At 36.0% G+C, this 21,109-nt stretch overlaps 1 protein-coding gene across 3 annotated transcripts in view; it reads right to left on the bottom strand.

The window, feature by feature from the left end:
* Positions 1-14,088: 14,088 nt before the first annotated feature.
* The window catches only part of Sobp (Sine oculis-binding protein), a 79,112-nt gene continuing 72,091 nt past the window's right edge, over positions 14,089-21,109 (bottom strand). For all 3 annotated transcript variants that reach the window (XM_074174289.1, XM_074174288.1, XM_074174287.1), the window contains exon 4: positions 14,089-15,247. In XM_074174289.1, coding sequence (XP_074030390.1) covers positions 14,360-15,247 — 888 coding nt within the window. In that variant the 3' untranslated portion in view covers positions 14,089-14,359. The remainder of the gene's footprint in view (positions 15,248-21,109) is intronic.

Genomic DNA, 21,109 nt, shown 5'->3' with positions numbered 1-21,109 from the left:
ATAGATGTTAATGCGTTCGAAACAATGGGAGCACCAATTTGGGCACTGCGACCGTTACCAAATCGCCTTCGATGATTTCTACCGCAGTAGTAGACGAAACGTCAGTCATAAAAACCTGCAGACCAAGTCCTCTGTTCCGCTTATTACTATATGATGTCGTTAGGCGTCTTTCGGTCAATTATTCCGCCAGTTCAAATCGAAACAACCCGAAAATTTAACCAGACATATGGCAGTAACAGTACTATTGAAAGCGCTATTTGACGTTAGTTTGCGAAATTTAGTTCCGGAGATTTTAGCCTCGAAGATGAGCTCCAAAGTGGTCGACCTTCAGAAATCCAGGACGAGGATTTGAGGAAGAACTAAGCGCCAGTTGATGGTTTGAAGCGTATTGGAACGGTCAAAATGCTCGAAAAGTGAATGCCCTACGATTTGAACAAGCATCTGACATTGTCACGTTTCGGAGTCTGCTCTTCTTTGCTTTCGCGCATCCACAACCATCGTTTTTGGTTGCGCATGTGTGATGAAAAATGGATCCTTTAGGACAACAGGATTGTGAAACCGATGAGCCAATCAGGCACTTCCCAAAGGCAAAAACCCATCAAAAAGAGACCATGGTTCTCCAGCAATAAATCACGTGACAGTTAGAGACTGATAAATTTTGAAAACAAAGTACTTGAAAAGTACCCTGATTCAATTTCTCCGGAAGATTTCAATGACTTTTTCTGTAATATTGCAGATAATATTTTAATATCTTTACCAGCAGTAGATAAAAATACCACAAATTTTCTGAATAATCTTCCGAAACCCAAGGAATCTTTCTTCTTCATGCCTGTGACAAAAATGGAGGTTTCAGAGGCCATACAAAACCTCAACAATACAAAAAGTCTCTACGGTTGTGCAAGGCATAGTCGAGGGTTTTGGAAGGGGTGAACATACTTCAATTACAATGTGTGATGTAAGCAAGGCCTTACTCGTATTTACTATTCTTTTGAAAAAAACAAGTTTTTATGGAATTGAGTGTCTTGATATAGAAACAGAAGTTAATATTGGACATAGCACTCATGAAAGTGGCAAACCATAGACACGTGTTTCGGGCTTTTGGCCCATCATCAGTATGGTGCAGCCAAGTGTAAGGATGGGCAACACTTGGTTACCAAAAGATAGAAATACAAATGCACGGAGCCACCAATAGGAGCCAACCGCACATTTGTGGTTTCAGTTGATAGATCTATCAACTATATATATATATATATATATATATATATATATATATATATATATATATATATATATATATATATATATATATATATATATATATATACCATATATATATATATATATATATATATATATATACCATATATATATATATATATATATATATATATATATATATATATATATATATATATATATATATAAAAAGATAAGTACTTTTTGATCATTCCCACATTGATTTCAATTTAAGAGCCACCGGTAGACAGCTGTTTCAGCTTTTTGGTCATCGTCAGTACCGGGCAGGCGGTCCTCGATTGAAGACAAAATGAGAAAAAACCAAAAAAGTACTTGATAAAAATAGCTGCGTAAACGCAAGCGAAACATAAGTGCAACCACCTATTGGTGTGACACCCAAGTCAACTTGCCAAGTTTTTATGTCAGTGTTGGTGGTTTGACCAATCAACCGACAACTGTGGTAGCAGAAATTTGGGAAGCTAACCTGAAATGCCATCGGAAAACGAATCTACATGTTTCTAGTAATGATATGAAATCTAGAAAGGTTAATGCAGTCAAGCTGCTGAACAATAATTCCATGAAAATCAAAAAATAAATAGATAAGTACTTTTTGACCATTCCCACATTGATTTCAATTTAAGAGCCACCGGTAGACAGCTGTTTCAGCCCATTGGGCATCGTCAGTACCGGGCAGGCGGTCCTCGATTGAAGAAATAAGGAAAAACCAAGAAAGTACTTGATAAAAATAGCTGCGTAAACGCAAGCGAAACATAAGTGGAACCACCTTGCGTTGACCACCTTGATTTTAAAACTATATCTCACGAACGAAAGCTGATAATGCTTGAAACCGTTTCTAGGATAGTAAGGGGGAACAAAACACAAAAAGTTTAAATTGCAAACCTCTACTTGTGATACATCATTGAAAAGACTATAAAAATGCTATTCAACGATATAAATAATAATTGTACAGGGTGAAGCAGTAATTGTGAAATTTTGGCTTAAATGGAATATATAATGAAGTTTTTGTTGGACTACATTTTTAAAAAATGTTAATTAAGTAAATGTTCAAAGTGGGTTCCGTTGTTTTGTAAACAATAATACAGTTTTTTTTCAAATTCTGCACGAACTTTGGCAAATGTTGTTCTAGTAATGTCGCGACATGCTTGTGTAATTCTTTCTCGCAATTCCTCAAGTGACGCAGGTTGAGTTTTATAAACAACTGACTTGGAGTGACCCCACAGAAAAAAGTCAGGTGGCGCCAAGTCTGGTGACCTCGGCGGCCACTCAATGGGACCTCTCCTTCCAATCCATTTGTTCGGATAATTAGTATGCAACCAGTGGCTAACTGGAGCTGCATAGTGAGGAGGTGCTCCATCTTGTTGGAAGTGCAGCAAATCTTCGTCTACAGCTAGGTTGCCTTGGTCGTCCCTTTGGTTCTCTAATTCACGCACAGTTGAAGGTTCGATGGTGTTTTTCAGCATATCAAGATAAATGTTGCCACTTAAATTGCCTGGTATGAACAAGGGACCAATTATAGCATCGTCTAATATTCCTGCCCAAACATTCAGTTTTTCAGGACATTGAGTGTGACCTTCTCTGCATAAATGGACATTCGTCACTGAAACAAATATTTTTTACCATTCTCGGTTCAAAACTCAATTCGTCGGTCTGGATCATCATCGCCTAGTTCTTGAAGAATTTGTGTTTTATACGGGTAAAACTTGTAATTTCAACACCTTTCTAACCGACTCATGTGAAAGTCCTGTCACTGCAGATACTTGACGTGTTGATGCAGTAGGTTCCATTGCAAAATTTCCAAGGACCTCAATTTGGGTTGCTAACCCGTTTCTCTAAACATTTTAACTAAATCGCGGACGTACATGTGACTTACATTTTTGTCCGGATGCCTTTCATGAAATATTTGAGCTGTTTTTGAATAACATTGGTTCTGGGAGGCAAATATGAAAATTATCTCCACGCGATCAGGTATACTGTAAACCATCGTGACAAGTACAGCTGAATGACAGTACAGATCGTACAAATGATGAAAACTAATGATATTCAAAAGTCTCAAACAAACCAAAAGTTATTGACTCTGACAGAACCAAAAAAACAGATCTTTTCAACTTGTTTTGCAAAAACGGCAAATTAAGTATTCATTTAACAATAAAAGTATCGACGGACACTTATCATTTAAAATAAACAAGTCATAGTAAGCCGACTGTTATTAAAGTTTGTGCACACTTTGACAATAGGTTGTATTATTGTTTACAAAACAACGGAATCCACTTTGAACATCTACTTAATTGATATTTTTAACAAATTTGTAGTTCAACAAAAACCTCATTAAATATTCCATTTTAGCCAAAGTTTCACAATTATTGCTTCACCCTGTACAATTATTATTTATACCAGTAGATAGCATTTTTCATAGTCTTTTCAAAGATGTATCGCAAGTAGGGGGTTTGCAATTTGATTTTTTTGAGTTTTGGTGGGTGGGGCCTAGGGAGTTGATGGGGTGACTTCTCTTTCATGTCACTTCAGCTTCCCCTTACTATCCTAGAAACGGTTTCAAGCATTTTTTGATATCAGCTTTCGTTCGTATATATATATATATATATATATATATATATATATATATATATATATATATGTTTTCAAATTCATGAAAATACCAGTTTTCAAAAATAAATGAGATAAGAGCGATGTGGATAACTACCGCTCAATATCTATAATCCAAATATTTGGAAAAATATTTGAAATCATAGTGAAACAAAGGTTAAAGGGCTTCTTCGAAAAAAAAAATGTCCTAAGTAAAAACCAATTTGCATTCAGAAGCAATTGCTCTACGGTACAAAAAGTCTCTACGGTTGTGCAAGGCATAGTCGAGGGTTTTGGAAGGGGTGAACATACTTCAATTGTGTGATGTAAGCAAGGCCTTACTCGTATTTACTATTCTTTTGAAAAAAACAATTTTTTATGGAATGAGGGGTATAGCACTTGATTTCTCCAGTATATATACAGGGTCCTGCAACAGTGGCGCGGTGTTCCATATCTCCATATAGGAAGCAGATAGGAATCTAATTTTCTATAATATTACCTTATTGCTCGAGCTCGACAAAATAAAAATATTGGCGGTCACACAGGGTGTTCGATTTTTTCTGGGCGGATCCCAACTGTGTCTTTTTAAATGACAACCTATATTTTTTATCGCTTTTTCGGTTTCTTCATAGAAAATAAAATAAACTTTATGTATATCTGCACTTCGAAAATATTGACGGTTTTCGAGATATCTAGCATGACAGGTTTTTTTTTCCAATATTCGTCACTCAGAATATTTGAAATTATAAAGTGGTGCCAAGTCCAGTTGAAATTTTTTTTTGGTCGAATATTCTACATTGGTAACTCTCTCAAACGATATATCTGAAATCGACCTGTGATATACAGGGTATGAAAAACCGCTTGCCAAATATTGTAAATGAAAATTTGCAAAATCTTCCTTAGATTGAATGGAACACCCTGTATATTATTGATCCATAAGAAGCGCCAACGAAACCTCTACAAATTTCATTAAGTATTCCCTATGGCTAGGTTCAATAGTTTTTCTTAAATGAGCATTTCTTTCGAAAAATGGTCATTTTTTCAAAGCGAAATCCATTTGACGACTGATAAAAATATACGAAAGATATCTTGTTTCAATTTTGTACATTAGAAGGTGTCCAAACAAATATTTTTTAACGAAATAAATGTATGTACCTATCACTTTTTGCTAAATGGAAAATTATTTTTTCATTGGATGCAGAATTTCACTCATAAATCGTGCAATATCAAACCAAACAAGTTAAAAGAAAGAAACATTATAAATAACTATTTTTTTCATGTTATTATATTCATTCAGAGCTTGAGTTCTAGATATTCAAATTTGTCAACTGACAAATTACAAAACTACAAAAGGGAGAGTTTAATTAAGGTTGATAATGAAACTTTTATAAAATATGTTCAACATGTCTTCCATTTTCTTGAATGCAGAGCTGAAGTCTATGTTTGAAAGACTGTTCTACCCTGCGCAAGACAGCTGGTGTAATGCTGCGAAAAGCATTCGTTATTCTAAGTCGCATATTTTCGGGAGAAGTTGGTGGCTCAACGTAAACCATATTTTTTATGTATCCCCATAAGAAAAAATCTAGTTACGTCAAATCTGGTGATCTAGCGGGCCACCGTACAGGCCCATTCCGTCCTATCCATTTATTGGGAAATACTTCATTTAGATGATCTCTCACTTCTGCCGAATAGTGAGCAGGTGCACCATCATGTTGTAACCACATTCTATTGCGGAGGTCAAGAGGAATATCATCTAACAAACCTGGTAAATCATTTCGTAAGAAATTGAGATACATTGCACCATTCATATGTCCCTCAAAAAAGTATGGACCAATTGCATATTCTCCAATGATGCCTCCCCAGACATTTATCGACCACCTATGTTGATAATCCACCTGTCTCAATAAGTGAGGATTTTCTGTCGCATAATAATGGTAATTATGTCGATTTACAAATCCATTTTTATGGAATGTCGATTCATCCGACCATAAAATATTATTGAAAAAATATTCGTTTCGACGAATTTTGTTCATGGCCCAATTGCAAAATCTCACTCTTTTCTCGAAATCAGCATACAGTAGTTCTTGATGTAACTGAACGTGGTATGGATGCAAGCGATGTTTCTTCAATACTCGTTGCACTGATCTCTCACTTATATCCACTATTTCCCCAATTTGTCGTTGACTCCTACTAGGATCTTCTTCAACAGCAAGAAGAACTTGCAATTCATTATCTTCATTAGTAGCTGGCTTGATGCGCTCATGTTTGGAATAATTAATAGATCCAGTTTCAACGAATCGTCCCAAGACCTTTCGGAAAGATCTTTCATCTGGATGCCTTCTATCTGGATACCGTTGAAAATAAATTCTACTTGCCAATAAACAATTCCTGTCTGATTCACCTAATATGAAAATCATATCAATCAAATCACTTTTTGATAACAACATTCTGATGAAATTATACCGACAGTTCAACTTCACGATTGACTAAAAATTTCAATATTCATTTGCAGCCAAATATTTTGTTCTGTCATTTGCCAGACTACTTGATTTCCAATAAATATTTCATTCGCTGAAAGGTTGTTTTAGACCGAAAGAATATGGCACAAATTCCGAGATTTTTGAAATTATTGTAACTATTCAAGAACGTCCATTTTGTGGTGTAATTCGCAACTTGTTTATCTAGCAACAGGTAATTTTAGGAATGGGCGATATTTTAAGGAAAGGGTATTTTTTGTATATTCTTATCAGTCGTCAAATGGATTTCGCTTTGAAAAAATGACCATTTTTTGAAAGAAATGCTCATTTAAGAAAAACTATTGAACTTAGCCATAGGGAATACTTAATGAAATTTGTAGAGGTTTCGTTGGCGCTTCTTATGGATCAATAATATACAGGGTGTTCCATTTATTCTAAGGAAGATTTTGCAAATTTTCATTTACAATATTTGGCAAGCGGTTTTTCATACCCTGTATATCACAGGTCGATTTCAGATATATCGTTTGAGAGAGTTACCAATGTAGAATATTCGACCAAAAAAAAATTTCAACTGGACTTGGCACCACTTTATAATTTCAAATATTCTGAGTGACGAATATTGGAAAAAAAAAACCTGTCATGCTAGATATCTCGAAAACCATCAATATTTTCGAAGTGCAGATATACATAAAGTTTATTTTATTTTCTATGAAGAAACCGAAAAAGCGATAAAAAATATAGGTTGCCATTTAAAAAGACACAGTTGGGATCCGCCCAGAAAAAATCGAACACCCTGTGTGACCGCCAATATTTTTATTTTGTCGAGCTCGAGCAATAAGGTAATATTATAGAAAATTAGATTCCTATCTGCTTCCTATATAGAGATATGGAACACCGCGCCACTGTTGCAGGACCCTGTATATCTACACTAACTAAATCTACACTAACGCTGACCGTGAAGCGGAACTCTGGCTCAGAGCAAACAACTTAAACCTCAACAAGGCCAAATCTCAAAAAATGATCTGCTCCTCAAACCAAAAATTATGTGGATTGGAATTTGTCAAGCTACTCGGTCTGATCCTTGATGATGACTTGAGTTGGCAAACCCATATTGGTATATTATCTAAAAAACTATCAACTCAGCTTTTTCTGTTGAAACATCTTAAACATTCTTTAAACTCTTCTACCCTCCTATCTTCATATCACGCTCTTATCCACTCTCATTTGAACTACGGAAATATTTTATGGGGAAACTCACCTCTTTTAAAACGTGCTGTACGTTTAATTGATGCCCCGTATAATGCCTCATAGGCATCTGTCAAAGTATCCTCGAAATTGACAAAAATAACGATTTCCACAATCATTCAACCAGGAAAGCAGGCCATATGAGGCTTGCTAGATATAAACTTGCAATCTCACAACGCAATTCCAACGCAAAGGTGAATGACATATTCATATCAAGGAAATTGCAAAGGGTGAAATTCGTTATCTATTCAAAAAAAGAAACGTTTATTTGGTTCAGGATGTATGGGAGATCTATACAATGTCCTTGACATAGGTTTCACGGTAAAAAGTAAGTTCTAGTTGAACCTTAAAGAATTAAAAATAACTTTGCTGGTCATCTCTCCCGGAGTATAGATGGCCAGAGTATCCAGGGAGTGATGGCCATACCTATTTATGTGCCTTTTTACTCACACCCTTGCATTTTTTACTACCGCTGGTGTGTGTTTTCAACGTCCAATTCATTTGGTAACAAGGATGGCATACATCAGGGTTTTATATACAGTTTTAGTGCAACTATTTCAAGCACAACTCACACATGATCCAGTCTTAAGTGTTTACTGTTTCATAATAGTTCTCACCACATCTTTTGTAATGATTCTTAGAGTCGAAATCGTCATTGCACCCATCCAAATCAGATCCACCATTCTTTTTATTTCACGTCTTTCGACTCATTTTGTTCTTTTCTTTCAGTTTTCTTTTTGTTGACGTTCGCGTACATGTTCAGGAATTGTGTGAAATGCCAATTTGTTTAGTTCGTTATTTGTTTCACTGATCAGAATGGGTTGTTATTCGAGCAATATTTTTGATTGTGTTTCTTGAAGAAATAAAGATTTGAATTGAAATGGGTATATTTCTAGTTGAGAATGATTTTTGGGAAAGAAAAGTTTTGGCTTTCTACTTCTCCATCTTCATACAAAAAAATGAGGAATTTTACAAAAAAAAACAGCAATTAATTCCAAAACATACTTCTGTATGCTATATTTTTTCCATCACAAATCCAAAGTAGCTACAATTAGACCACATTTTCTCTTAAATTGAAACGCTTTCGGAAAATTCATCTGGATTTTTATTGCTTCAGGTAAAACCGTCAATTTTTCCGATATTTATTGCAATGATATTTAACAGCATTGAACAATTTTGCACACTGTTTTAACTTTTTGTAGAGCTGCGTGCGAAAAATCATTAGGTGAATTTTCCATCAATATATAATGACGGACACAAATACTTTGCTGAGATTTTCAAAAATAGCTATGAAAAGTTCGCATATAATTTTAAAGGTGTCCTCATTTCAAAAATATTCAATGACAAACCTTGCTCCTTGCTTGTTTATACCTACTTGCAAGGTGCAAGTGCAAGGTGCAAGTAGGTATACCTAAACGTTGCAAGAATGATCCAAAATCTACTAGCACTGTTTCCAATTTCTACCCTATGACCATACCTATAAATATATTTATTTTAGCCGAGAAAGGAACAATGAAAGTCATATATCATACTTCACTGACAGACATCAGTATATTATATTCAATGGCTTCAAGTCCGTAGAATATGCAGCTACCTCGGGTGTTCCACAAGGAAGCAACCTAGGTCCACTTCTCTTTGAAGCCTTCATAAACGACATAGTTGAGGTCATTGACATCAACTGTTCGATATACGCGGATGATCTGAAATTATATTGTGAGATCAATGGCATCGAGGACTGTCTTCAACTCTCCCTCAATCTGAAACGTATTGAGCAATGGTGTTTTCGCAATACTTCCTTTAAACACGAGTAAATGTAATGTAATGACATACACACTAAAAAATCGTCCACTCAATATCAATATTTAATAAACGATATTCCACTTTAACGGCCTCTCACATTCACCGATCTAGGTGTTACCTTCAACACAAAACTTTCCTTCGTACCACACATTGAAGCCATTCTGTCTGCTGCAAACAGAATTTATGGATTTATTGCACGAATCTCCAGAGATTTCGCGGTTCCATCTACATCGAAAACCTTATACTCTGCTTTCGTTAGATCAAAATTAGGATATGCATCCATAATCTGGAATCTATATCATCAGGTGTATACAGAAGAAGTTGAATCAGTACAACGCCGTTTCCTAAAACTTCTGTTCTATAGATCAGACAATATCTAAGCACCAATTGGATTTCCCCATGATGCTAGACATGCTATGAATAGCTTGAGTTGCCGTCGTGGTTGTCACTCCACAATTTTTCTTTTTAAACTGATTAATAATTTAATTATTGACCCACATATTCTGCAAAAACTGAATTTCAATGTACCTAGACCAACCTCTAGCTTGGTTAATCCTTTTCATCTGCCAACACCACGTACAAATATTCTGAAACGTTCACCTCTGCATAATATGTGTGTCAAATGCAATTCTGCAAGTTGTCAGCTCGACATTTTTTACTGTTCCATCTCTAAGATTAAGTCTTTTTACTTCAGCTACATCTTATAACTTATTGTAATTGTATTGTATTGTAATTTGACTTATGTCCCTGTTCTGTAGTTGGGTGTAATCTATAGAACAATGTACAGATAAATAAATTAATAAATAAATAACGAACCCTTCAAAATCAAACAAATTCTGAGCTATATATTCCACAATATTTCCATTCTATAATATTCCGTTATCATATCATGTCATATTTTCACTTAAAATTCTTCAAGAATGAGTGCCCTGCAGAGAATACCATTAGAAAAATACACCATTAAAATAAAAAAGTGTCAGTTACAGTGCACACAAACCATCGCACTCTACAGAAATTTGGTCGAAAATTGGTTTTCGGACCTTTTCATCGTAAACAAGTAATAGTCGTTGTCCTTCAACCCTTGTTTCAAATAATGTCCCAGGCACACGTATAAACACATTTCAACTTGAAAATCATTACTTTCAGGTTTATGGCGACATCTCTCGGTGATGCTACGAACTCGTATTTACCCCTACCATGTAACTGATCTATCGACAAACAGTTGGTGATATGTCATATAATTTTCGAAATCAAACTTTTAATGTCATTGAATTTCATTACTAGTAATATATACCCAAACTTTTATAAATATCCTTAACTATATTATTCTGTAAGTAGTCTTTGGAATAATTTGAGAAAGTCGAATAATGATTGATTCAGGAAATTAAATGATTCGTCTTCTAAAAGAATTCTTCTAAAATGCTGAACTTTATTGATCTTTTTTTCTAATAAGTAAACTATTAAATGATAGATGGCGGCAAAGTACATATTGTTCATTTGGTTTAAGGCTGCCATTTTAATTTATTTTGTAGTAAATCTTTTATCATTTTGTATTTTTCACTACTTTGTTACGACCAAGCCCGATCTGTTGAGTTTTCAAAATTCCTTTGTAACATAAACCACGACTGGTTTGTGTGCCTGGCCTGATGTCTGCGAAGATATTCCATATCGTTTCAACTAATTTTCTACAGGTGATTTCATCTACCGTGACATAATTACTCGAATTGCAGGCTTTTCAGAACTCTGCAGATATTTAGATTTTGCGGATAAAATGATGGCAATTTCAAGAAATCGGGAAAATTTTACATAAATTAAAATTTTTTAGGAAGCTCTAAAGAAAATTCAGCAATGAGGAGACTGCAACAAATCGGAATTATATAATTATGTGTTCTGTGCATGAATACTTATAGCATAGAAAAAATTACTTTTGTCTGATCAAGTGAACTGACGGAGTTTGACAAATGAGTCCTTGAATATACAATAATATACTTGGTCAATGTCATTTAGGTAGGTTAATTAAACCTGTACCTGAAATAAGAAAATGTTAACTGAATCATCAATACCTCATCTGAGTTACCAAAACAATATGATTGTTGTTCAACTTCCCTAATCTATCAAAATTACTGAGTATTGATCCAAAAATGCTACTTGTGGATTGCTCCAAATACCAATGGATCCTAAACTAGTTGTCAAAATTCACAGGTTCAGGCCTCCCAATGGGGTCACCGTTGAGTCCCTTACTACAGCAAATATTTTCATGAACAACTCAGAAAACAGGCGTATCCTGAATAATGCATTATCACATAAATACATTTCATTCTGGTTTAGAGATGTTGATGATATTCTCGTGGGTTTTGACGGCTCAACGAGATAGATGAATCAGTTCCTGAATTTCCTTAACACTCACCACAATAAGATAAAATTCACGGTCATTATTGAACAAAACAATAGCATTATCTTTCTTTCCAAGAAGAACAAGAAAATTCTTCCAAATAACTATAGACCAGTCGCTTTGCTATCAGTGATAACAAAAATCATGGAGAAAGCCGTAAACCACCATATTCTCAAATATTTGAAAGGCTTCAACATCTTTGAGCGATCATCAAAATGGCTTTAGGAAACAAAGATCAACAGGTGACCTTCTATCGTATGTCACCCATATTTGGAATAACGCAATCGAGAAACATGGAGAGTCAAGAGCTGTTGCGCTTGTTATTTCTAAGGCCTTTGACCGTGTGTGGCATGAGAATTTGCTGGCCAAACTTCGATGCTATGGTTTGTCGTATCATTTCTGTGTATGGCTCTTCAGCTTCCTGAGAAAACTTTCCCTGTAAGTAGCTGTCGACAAATATCTCTGGAATACTTTCATCATCAACGCTGGTGTTCCCCAGGGATCCATATTGTCTCCAACCTTCTTTTTATTGTATATCAACGACTTATTGGAAAAAACCAAAAATTCAATATATTGCTTTGCTGACGACAGCACACTTATCTCGTCATTACATTTGGATCCTAGGACATCGGCTGTGGAAGCACATCTTCTCCGGCAGCAGGAGGTTGAATATCTTAATGAGGATCTAGAAGTAATTTCGAATTGGGGCGAAAGTAACCAATGTATCGCTGGAATTACAAAGGCTGCTTCTCAAAAGCTTGGAACACTGTTCTGAACCAGAAAACTGTACACACCTCAGCACATTTTGATGCTTGATAAAGTTCAGATCAGACCTTCTTTGGAGTATTGTTCTTATTTACGTAGCTCCGCCCCCAAACATACCCTGAAGCTGCTGGATTCCATCCAGAAAAGAACCATCCGCCTGATTGGAGACGCGAACATTACTTGGAACCTTGATAGTCTGGAAGAAAGGTTGGAGATGTATGTCTCTTTTCACTCACGGAAAGTGTTCAAGTGACTTAGCACATTTGATTCCACCAAGAGCGGTACATATCAGTAATACGCGACGGACTGTGGCTGCTCATCGTTATGATGTTTAACTCAGTACACTTCGAACTTAACTTTTCGAGAACTCTTCCATTTGGAATCTGGCATATATAGACTAGAATGTGGTGACTCTTCAAGAGCTTATGAATATTGGAATCTGGCATATATCTACAGACTCGAATGTGGTGACTCTTCAAGAGATAAGAAATCAGCTTTGTTATAGCTTTCTTTGGAAATATGAGTTTTTTTTATGTTTTCTGGTGTAACTATGGAAATATGTACTCCTTGGGAGTGGCAACAATTAATAAGATCAACAGGTGCAACTGTCATAAAACTACGAGCTTTCTGATTTTAAACATGTTGACTACTTGTACAATCAACCAAAATCCCCTTTCATTAATAAGAAGAGAAATACTGAAAAAAAAATTCTGATATCACGTGTTGTGATCTATCTATTGAGATCTATTCGAAATCCAATACAATTGCCGGATGAATTACCTAGTCTTCGCAGTAATTTAAAAGGAATAACAAAGAAAAAGCATGATTATTTAATAAAAAGTTTGAAATGGGTCCCTAAACAATTTCATTCGTTTTATAATAACCTTCCGATTTGCAAAAAGAAAGATGAAGTTAGTTCTGATGAGGAGGATTTTCTATAAATTTTCTTTAATACAATTCCTAATTTTTTCATTCTTTAAAAATAACATATTCTTGTAAAATGTTTCACGTGTAAATAATGAAAATATGAAATAAAACTGGCTTTACATTATAAGGGGTCAGTTTTTATATTTACCTGTGTTTTCAAACAAAGGTAAAAAGTCGTAAGTCCAAAAGTAGATTACAGGTAAATATTATTGAAATAATTATAAAAGTTTTCAAAAAGGCCCATCAATTCAATTGATATACCATAAGAACACCGTCACACATTGTGAAAAAATTGTTCAAAAGTTAAAGTGAATTGTCATTTGCAGTTGTTTTCTCCATTATTTTCATTAATAGGCATACAATCTTTTACGTCTCTGCTACAGAAAAGAATTCCAGCTGAATTCACTTCACTCAAAGGAGTATTTTTCATTATAGTCTAGTTCTCTGTAGAAAAATTCAAAGTTCCGCATATAAACCTTGCTATTCTTACTTCCAGACCACATTTGACAGATTTTCAGTGGTTTAATAACTCAAAAACCGAAACAGATGAAGAAACACAAAAATATCACCTTTTAACTCTATGATCTTATTTGTATAATTGCATAATTATTTATTTATTTGCATATCTTGATATAACAGAATAAATATCATGGTAATTCTGGACTTTATTCATTTATTTCATTTTGATAAATATCTCATCAACGATACGAAGACTAGTTAATATCCTTATTAATATATATTTATTTCTAAGTGTATATCCGATGTGTCCATCCAATAATATGTACTTTGATGTCGGTAGCAACAACCCCTTGGCATTTCGCAATTATAATTAATTCACCCTAGATTATTTATTCAATAAATTAGATTAAAAATTACACATTCCATTTCGACTGATCTGCTATACAAGTTTGATGTTTCAGTTGGAATTTGTAATAACTTTCCTTGTTTTAACAACTAATCGTCCCATAGGTTCATATGTCTTCTTTCGTTTTCTAAGAGGTCTACCTGGATGTTTCATTTCTTTATCTTTCTCAACAACCAAACATTCATTGTCTTTTTCAGCTTTTTCGACTTTTTCTTCTTCAGTCTGGGTGAATCCATCCTTTTTGTCTGCCTGATTCTTCTTTTCTTCCCTCAGTATTGGTATTGGTATCGGAATAGGAATTGGAATGGGCAGAGGCAGAATGATAGGGTAAGGAACAATCAACGTAGGTGGAGGTAACAGATTATCCATAGATTTTCTAGGTTGAGGGTCGTCGTGAGTTTGAGAATTGCAGTGAGGGTTTGGAACTCTAGGCTCTTTTGGTGGATCTACAGGATTAACCGGTGCTTCCGGTGTTTTTATTGGGCAAGCTTGTTCGACCTTATGTTCGAAGTCAGTGGGGGAGTGTCTTATTCTCAAATCCTGGGGGATATCGCATGGAGGAATTTTCTGAAATGAATTACAGGTCACTGTTGCTGGTAACTTCCTTCTGGACTTCTTCTGAAGTTTGAGCCTATTTTTTCGATGTTCAACAGACTCCATCAACTTAGAAGGGTGTGTAATAGATATCAATGGCAAAGGTGAAGCCTGCGTGTTCTTTTCTTGAGGTTTCGGAGAAGTCTCTGGAGATGGCCGTCGCAGTTCAGGTGATTTGCAGTTCCTGAGCCATAGGTCAGGTGTAATCAGAGTGCCGTTGGTTGATTCATCGGTGTGTAAGTGCGGGTGAAGTTCCAGATGAGCTCTAGTTTCTCTGCAGAAAATATGCATTTTGTACTGATTCAAACATTTGTCCGAGCAAAACTGGAGTTGGGATGCTCCGTCCTGAAAAAGATACAAAAAATTATTTTCGACCCCTTGGTATATTCTAGTAAATTCGATAGTCATAAATAACTAAAGTCTATCCATATCCAAGATAGAGTAAAACAAAACCGAAGCGTGATGTTCACGTGATCGCCCAGTGTCAGATGGAAAGGGCAGCGTTCATTGGTGAATTCGCCTTCTTGGTACGAGTTCGGTACCAGCACAGGGTTGTAATCAGTCGTTTGCGTGTTTGTGTGGCGTGCGTTATAGTATATTGTTTAAAATTGTTTTCCAGTGCGGACACTGCTGATGACACTGTGAGCTATCCTCTGAGTCCAGCCAGGAAGTCGTATCGAAAGTTTCCGATAAAATTGGAATGTGTTGCGCTTCGATTTACAAGTGCCAAGTTTCAAGCGGTCAACATTCCATATTGAAACATTTGAATTTTGTATGGAAAAAACGAGGGCGCAATGGTTTATTATTGGATAGAGAGGAAATTGTGTTATGGAGGAGAGAGTATTTGACCAAAATTAAATATTATAGGGAACAACAGAGAACAATTTATTATATGGATGAAACCTAGGTTAATTCTGGTCATACTACTGCTAAAGTATGGGTCGATGAAACTGTGACCTCATCTAGAAGGGCCTTTCTAGATGGACTATCCACCGGATTAACAAATCCATCAGGTAAACTTATATTTATATTAAGACCTGCCTCAATCTCAATATATAAAAAGTAACCCTCGTATTTGTTTTATTTACTTACATACCTCTTCATAATTTCAGGTAAAGGAAAACGGCTTATTATTTGTCACATCGGCAATGAGAATGAGTTTGTTGCTGAAGGGCTGTGGTTTTTCGAGTCGAAGAAAACTGGAGATTATCACGAAGAAATGAACGGTGAATTTTTCGAACAGTGGTTTTCTAAAGTTCTAACCCATCTGGAGGATAATGCTGTGATTGTAATGGACAATGCATCTTATCATTCGCGACGGTTAGAGAAGATTCCGACAACGTCTTCAAAGAAGGTTGAAATCCAAAATTAGCTGCGATCAAAGAATATTAGCTTTGAAGACTCAATGCTAAGAGTACAGCTACTAAAAATTGTCAAGGAGCGCAAGCTTGAATATCAAAAATATATAGTCGATGAGATGGCAGCAGGCCAAAACAAAATTGTCCTTTGCCTGCCTCCATACCACTGCGAGCTCAATCCTATCGAGTTAATATGGGCGAATGTGAAGAATTTTGTAGGTCAGCATAACACTTCGTTCAAATTTGCAGATCTCAAAGTACTTTTTGATGAGGCTTTGAAAAAAGTCACAGCGGAAAAATGGGAGAAGTGTGTTCGGCATGTGATATCGGAAGTCGAGACAAATATGTGGAAGCTTGATAACATAATAGAGGCACAAATCGAGCCACTGATAATTCAGATTGGTGAGGATGACACTATTGATGAAGAGACAAATTCATCCAGTTGAACAATTTTGATTGATATTCCTTTTCATTTTACATAAAATAAAAATTATCAATAAAGAAATAATTACGTCTCTTCTCATATAATGCTTGAGTGCGCTATGAAAAATCCAATGAAAATCTTTTTTATTACACATATTATCTGCATTTTTCCCGTTAAACTGCAAAACTTGTGCATTTCACTCGTTATTATAAAAAAGTTTTCCTAGCATTTGCGATCAACAAGATGTTGGTTCTGAATACGACCCTGGCCAATTCTTGGGATTTTCAATATCACGTGCGTAGGGCATGTCAATGTTTACATCCACTCTATCTTGGATTTGATTGTGCTTCATAAGTCTATTGAAACATAAATAGGTACTCTAAAATATGATCTTGAGAGGTACCTAATTGTCAACGACTATCGCTTGAATAAAATTATGTTCTTGTATCAAGTTTTCGGTAACTTCCATAATATTTTTTAGTACAACTGAAACAAATATATAAATACGAATTGTAAACAGTCTTCTCTATCATCAAAAATATTTAAACTTGTCATATGAACTTTCAATAGGCTTTCAGGATATGTTGGGAAAAAGCCTTTTAGTTTTCTATTAAATTACACGAAAATTACTTTTTTTCCCATTCAGTTTGCAATACAATGTTCATATAAAAGTAATTTTTTCGATAGGATTTTTACTTTTCGTGAAATATGAAGCTCATGTAATAGTGGTTGTTTCGGAATGGTTTTTTCTTCTGGTTCCTGTCTGAAAGAAACTTGTGTATGTGTTCTACATATCTTCAAGAAAAATTTTTATTGTAGTTATTTTCTTCTTCGGCAATGTTCAAATAATGTCGTGAAATTAAACTTTTCCCGATATTCACGAGAGGGTCGAAAATTAGATAACGGCCAACTAAATTATCATTTTTTCATATGACCCTGATGATATTACGTAGGTACTGTATAAATATGTCCCATTACGTACCACAGCTGATTCTTATTGATACATTTGAATTAACATAGCCAATCACCAATCATAATGAAGATGATCACTTGGTGACTGAAACACGTGTCAAGGTTTCAAAAATAACGGTTTGTTGTTGGGATAAAACTTCATTAATATTCATTATTACAGCAAAGATTCCAAACAGTTCTTCACAAGTTCATCGATAATGTTATTAAAATTATATTTATCATTGAAATCATCACTGCTTCTCAGTTCAGTATTTCATAATTGAAGATACTATCAATTTAACTCCATATTGAAGTTTTTGTCAATTATACGTTCAACTTCATTCAGTGACAATCATCAAAATATTAGAACATGGATTCCACGGCCGGAGTCACCATTAAATAGCACAAAATCCGGGCTAGTAGACTGTGGTCGAATGAAACGTTCCTTCGATTGTTCTGGGATTTTTCAAGATTTTCCAGAACATTTCATCATTCTAGAATACTTTGGAAAGTTTTGGAATACTTTCTCGTACTCTTGAAATTACTAAAAGGGAACCTTCCGTCCCTTTCACCTCGAAACTTCGCTCTACAGGTAAATACGAAAAACTTCTTCGTGGACAAGCTGATGTGATACTGACAACAAAAAATTAGACATATATGTTCTGCTTCCAATGCGAAGTCGGATATGAAGAAGAATGGATGAGAAAAAAGGTAACTATTGTGGGGAGCAGTAAAATGGTCAAAGGAAATTTACGGGGAATCGAATTGTTAATTCAGAATATATGAAAAAAATGGAAAAGGATAGTTTTATTGTATTCGAAATGTACTATAACGATATAACAATTAATGAATAAAAGAAAATTGAATCTTTCTATCTTTTTTGCCACTTTTATTTGTAACTAACGTTACTGCAGTTTCGTCCTATAAGGAGATTTTCAAACTTATACATTAAGTATAAGTATACGTTTGAAAATGTCCTTATAGGACGAAACCGCAGTAACGTTAGTTTCAGTCCTTCAAATCTCCCGGAGAGAATGGTATATTTCCAGCTCTTTTTCAAAACGGACTGGAAATAATTTTACCTATTCTCACAAAATTGTATAGAGCTAGTCTGGCGTGGAACTACATACCACCCAGTTAGTTGGCAGCAACGGTGGTATATATACCTAGATTGAGCCGGAGAGACCCACACCCCATATCGGTATGACCAATCAGCCTTACATCCTTCCTGCTGAAAGGACTTGAGAGAATACGTACTGGACGGACATATCAGGTTGGTAGCATTATATGCATCCCCACTAAATAACCACCAGTATGCTTATCAAACCGGCAAATCGACAGATTCAGTATTAAACAACCTCGTTGAGAAAATCTCCCAATCCCTTGACAACAAGGAGATTGCGGTTGCTGTATTTCTTGATACTGAAGGAGCATTTGACATTGCACTACCTAAATCTATAGGATTGTCTCTGGCTAGAAGAGAAATATTATCGACCATAACTGGCTGGATCTATGCCATGCTAGTAAACAGAACTGCAACTACGACTCTTTAAGGCGAGGCTATCAGGTTCAGGGTCACCAGGGGCTACCCTCAAGGTGGGGTACTATCTCCCCTTCTGTGATCGCTCCTGGTGGATAGTCTGCTTGATGCCTTCGGCAGAAGAAAAGTTGATCTGCGAACTTATGCAGATGACCTTGTCGTCCTGACATGGTCCACGTGGGAAAGAGTAGCTTGTAATATCCTCCAAAGCGCGTTGGACGTTGTTCACAGTTGGTGCCTGAGGGAGCAGATGTCTGTCAACCCCAGCAAAACTGTGTTAATCCCCTTCACCAAGAGAAGGAAATTGGACAATCTAACGCCACTTTCCCTCAATGGTGTGGTCATTCCATTTGGAACGGAGGTGAAATATTTTGGCATTGTCCTTGATAAAAGACTCACCTGGAACGCTCACTTGGAAAGAGTTTTACACAAAGCCAGACTGTCTCTATGGACATGTCGAAGGATTTGTGGTGAAACTTGGGGTTTAGGTCCCAAACAAATCCATTGGATTTATGTGATGATTGTCAGACCAATGATCACGTATGGTGCAATTGCTTGGTGGCCGAAGGCTTTACAGGAAACGGTCCGAGCGAAGCTCTCTGGCTTACAGAGACAGACTTGTCTGGCTATCAGTGGTGCCATCAGTACCACACCGTCAGCGGCCATGGAGATCCTTCTAGATCTACCTCCTCTCCACATTTTCCTGGAAAGAGAGGCTAGATGGACTGCATACAGACTTGTGCACATTGCCAATTGCACAAATCAATTCAATGCAGAGTGCAATAGACTGTTGGTTGATATTGGAAGTCACAGCATTCTGGAAATGACCTCTGACTTTATGCCTCCAACTGTCAACTACTATAAAGTACTATTCCCGAGTAGAGAGGACTGGATCCTGCAGGAGAAGGAAATATTAAGAGCAGGTAGTTATTGGTTCACAGATGGATCAAAAACACCTTCCGGTTCTGGTGCAGGTGTTTTCAGTCGCAGACCCAGGACAGAGTTATCTACCTGCCTAGGAACTTATGCGACTGTATTTCAAGCGGAAATTTACGCTATTGAATTGTGTGCGGAGAAATTGGATAAATCCAACCTCACTCACGATTCAATAAAAATATTCTCGGACAGTCAAGCGGCGTTGGAAGCTCTTGGCTCCCACAGAGCAACGTCTAAATTGGTAGCAAACTGCCAAAAAAAGACTGTCCTCGATAGAAAAACTAAACAGATTGTCTCTGGTCTGGATTTCTGGCCATACTGGCCAGAAATCTGGCATCGCTTTCGGCTTTGCCAAACAAACACTCAACACCTGGATGGCAAGAAGAGTTATGGACTTCTAGCAGAATCTTCCTGAATTTGCTCACTCCAAGGCGTTTATTCACCCTTCGAAGCATGATTCCAAACAGTTGTTGGACTACAGTAGGGATGACCTACGATGTCTAACAGGCCTTTTTACAGGTCACTGTCATTTGAATCATCACATGCAGAGACTTGGACTGTCGGAAGACAGTGTGTGTCGCCTCTGTCTGGAAAATGATAATGAATCAGGTACTTTGAGTTCGGCAGATCCGTACTCTCACCATCTCACCTGAAAGACCACTTACCATACAAATAAAAGTGGTAAAAAACATAGAAAGTTTCAATTTTCTTTTCTTCATTATGATTTCCTACCACGTAGTAACGGCTACATCCATCAATTTATTATATATTTTGTTTATTATTATTTTGGATTGACCGGTTCTTGTCAACACGGTCACGATAATTTTTTTTCTTAAATACGGGTCTGTCTCTTCCATTACAGATATTGATTAAGCTACAAAAATAATGATAATGTCTGCTGCGGTTGACATTATCATTATTATAATGTCTACCGCTTATTTATATCAAAACATAAAGTGAAATTTTAAATGAAGCTATCGATAAAAAATCACATTGGA

This window comes from Leptinotarsa decemlineata, unplaced genomic scaffold (assembly GCF_025532065.1).
Source record: "Leptinotarsa decemlineata unplaced genomic scaffold, Ldec_3_MD MMD2_tig00000576_RagTag_RagTag, whole genome shotgun sequence".
NCBI classification, from domain to species: domain Eukaryota; kingdom Metazoa; phylum Arthropoda; class Insecta; order Coleoptera; family Chrysomelidae; genus Leptinotarsa; species Leptinotarsa decemlineata.
The sequence above is the reverse complement of the archived record's forward strand: the minus strand, read 5'-3'. Positions and strand labels throughout refer to the sequence as shown.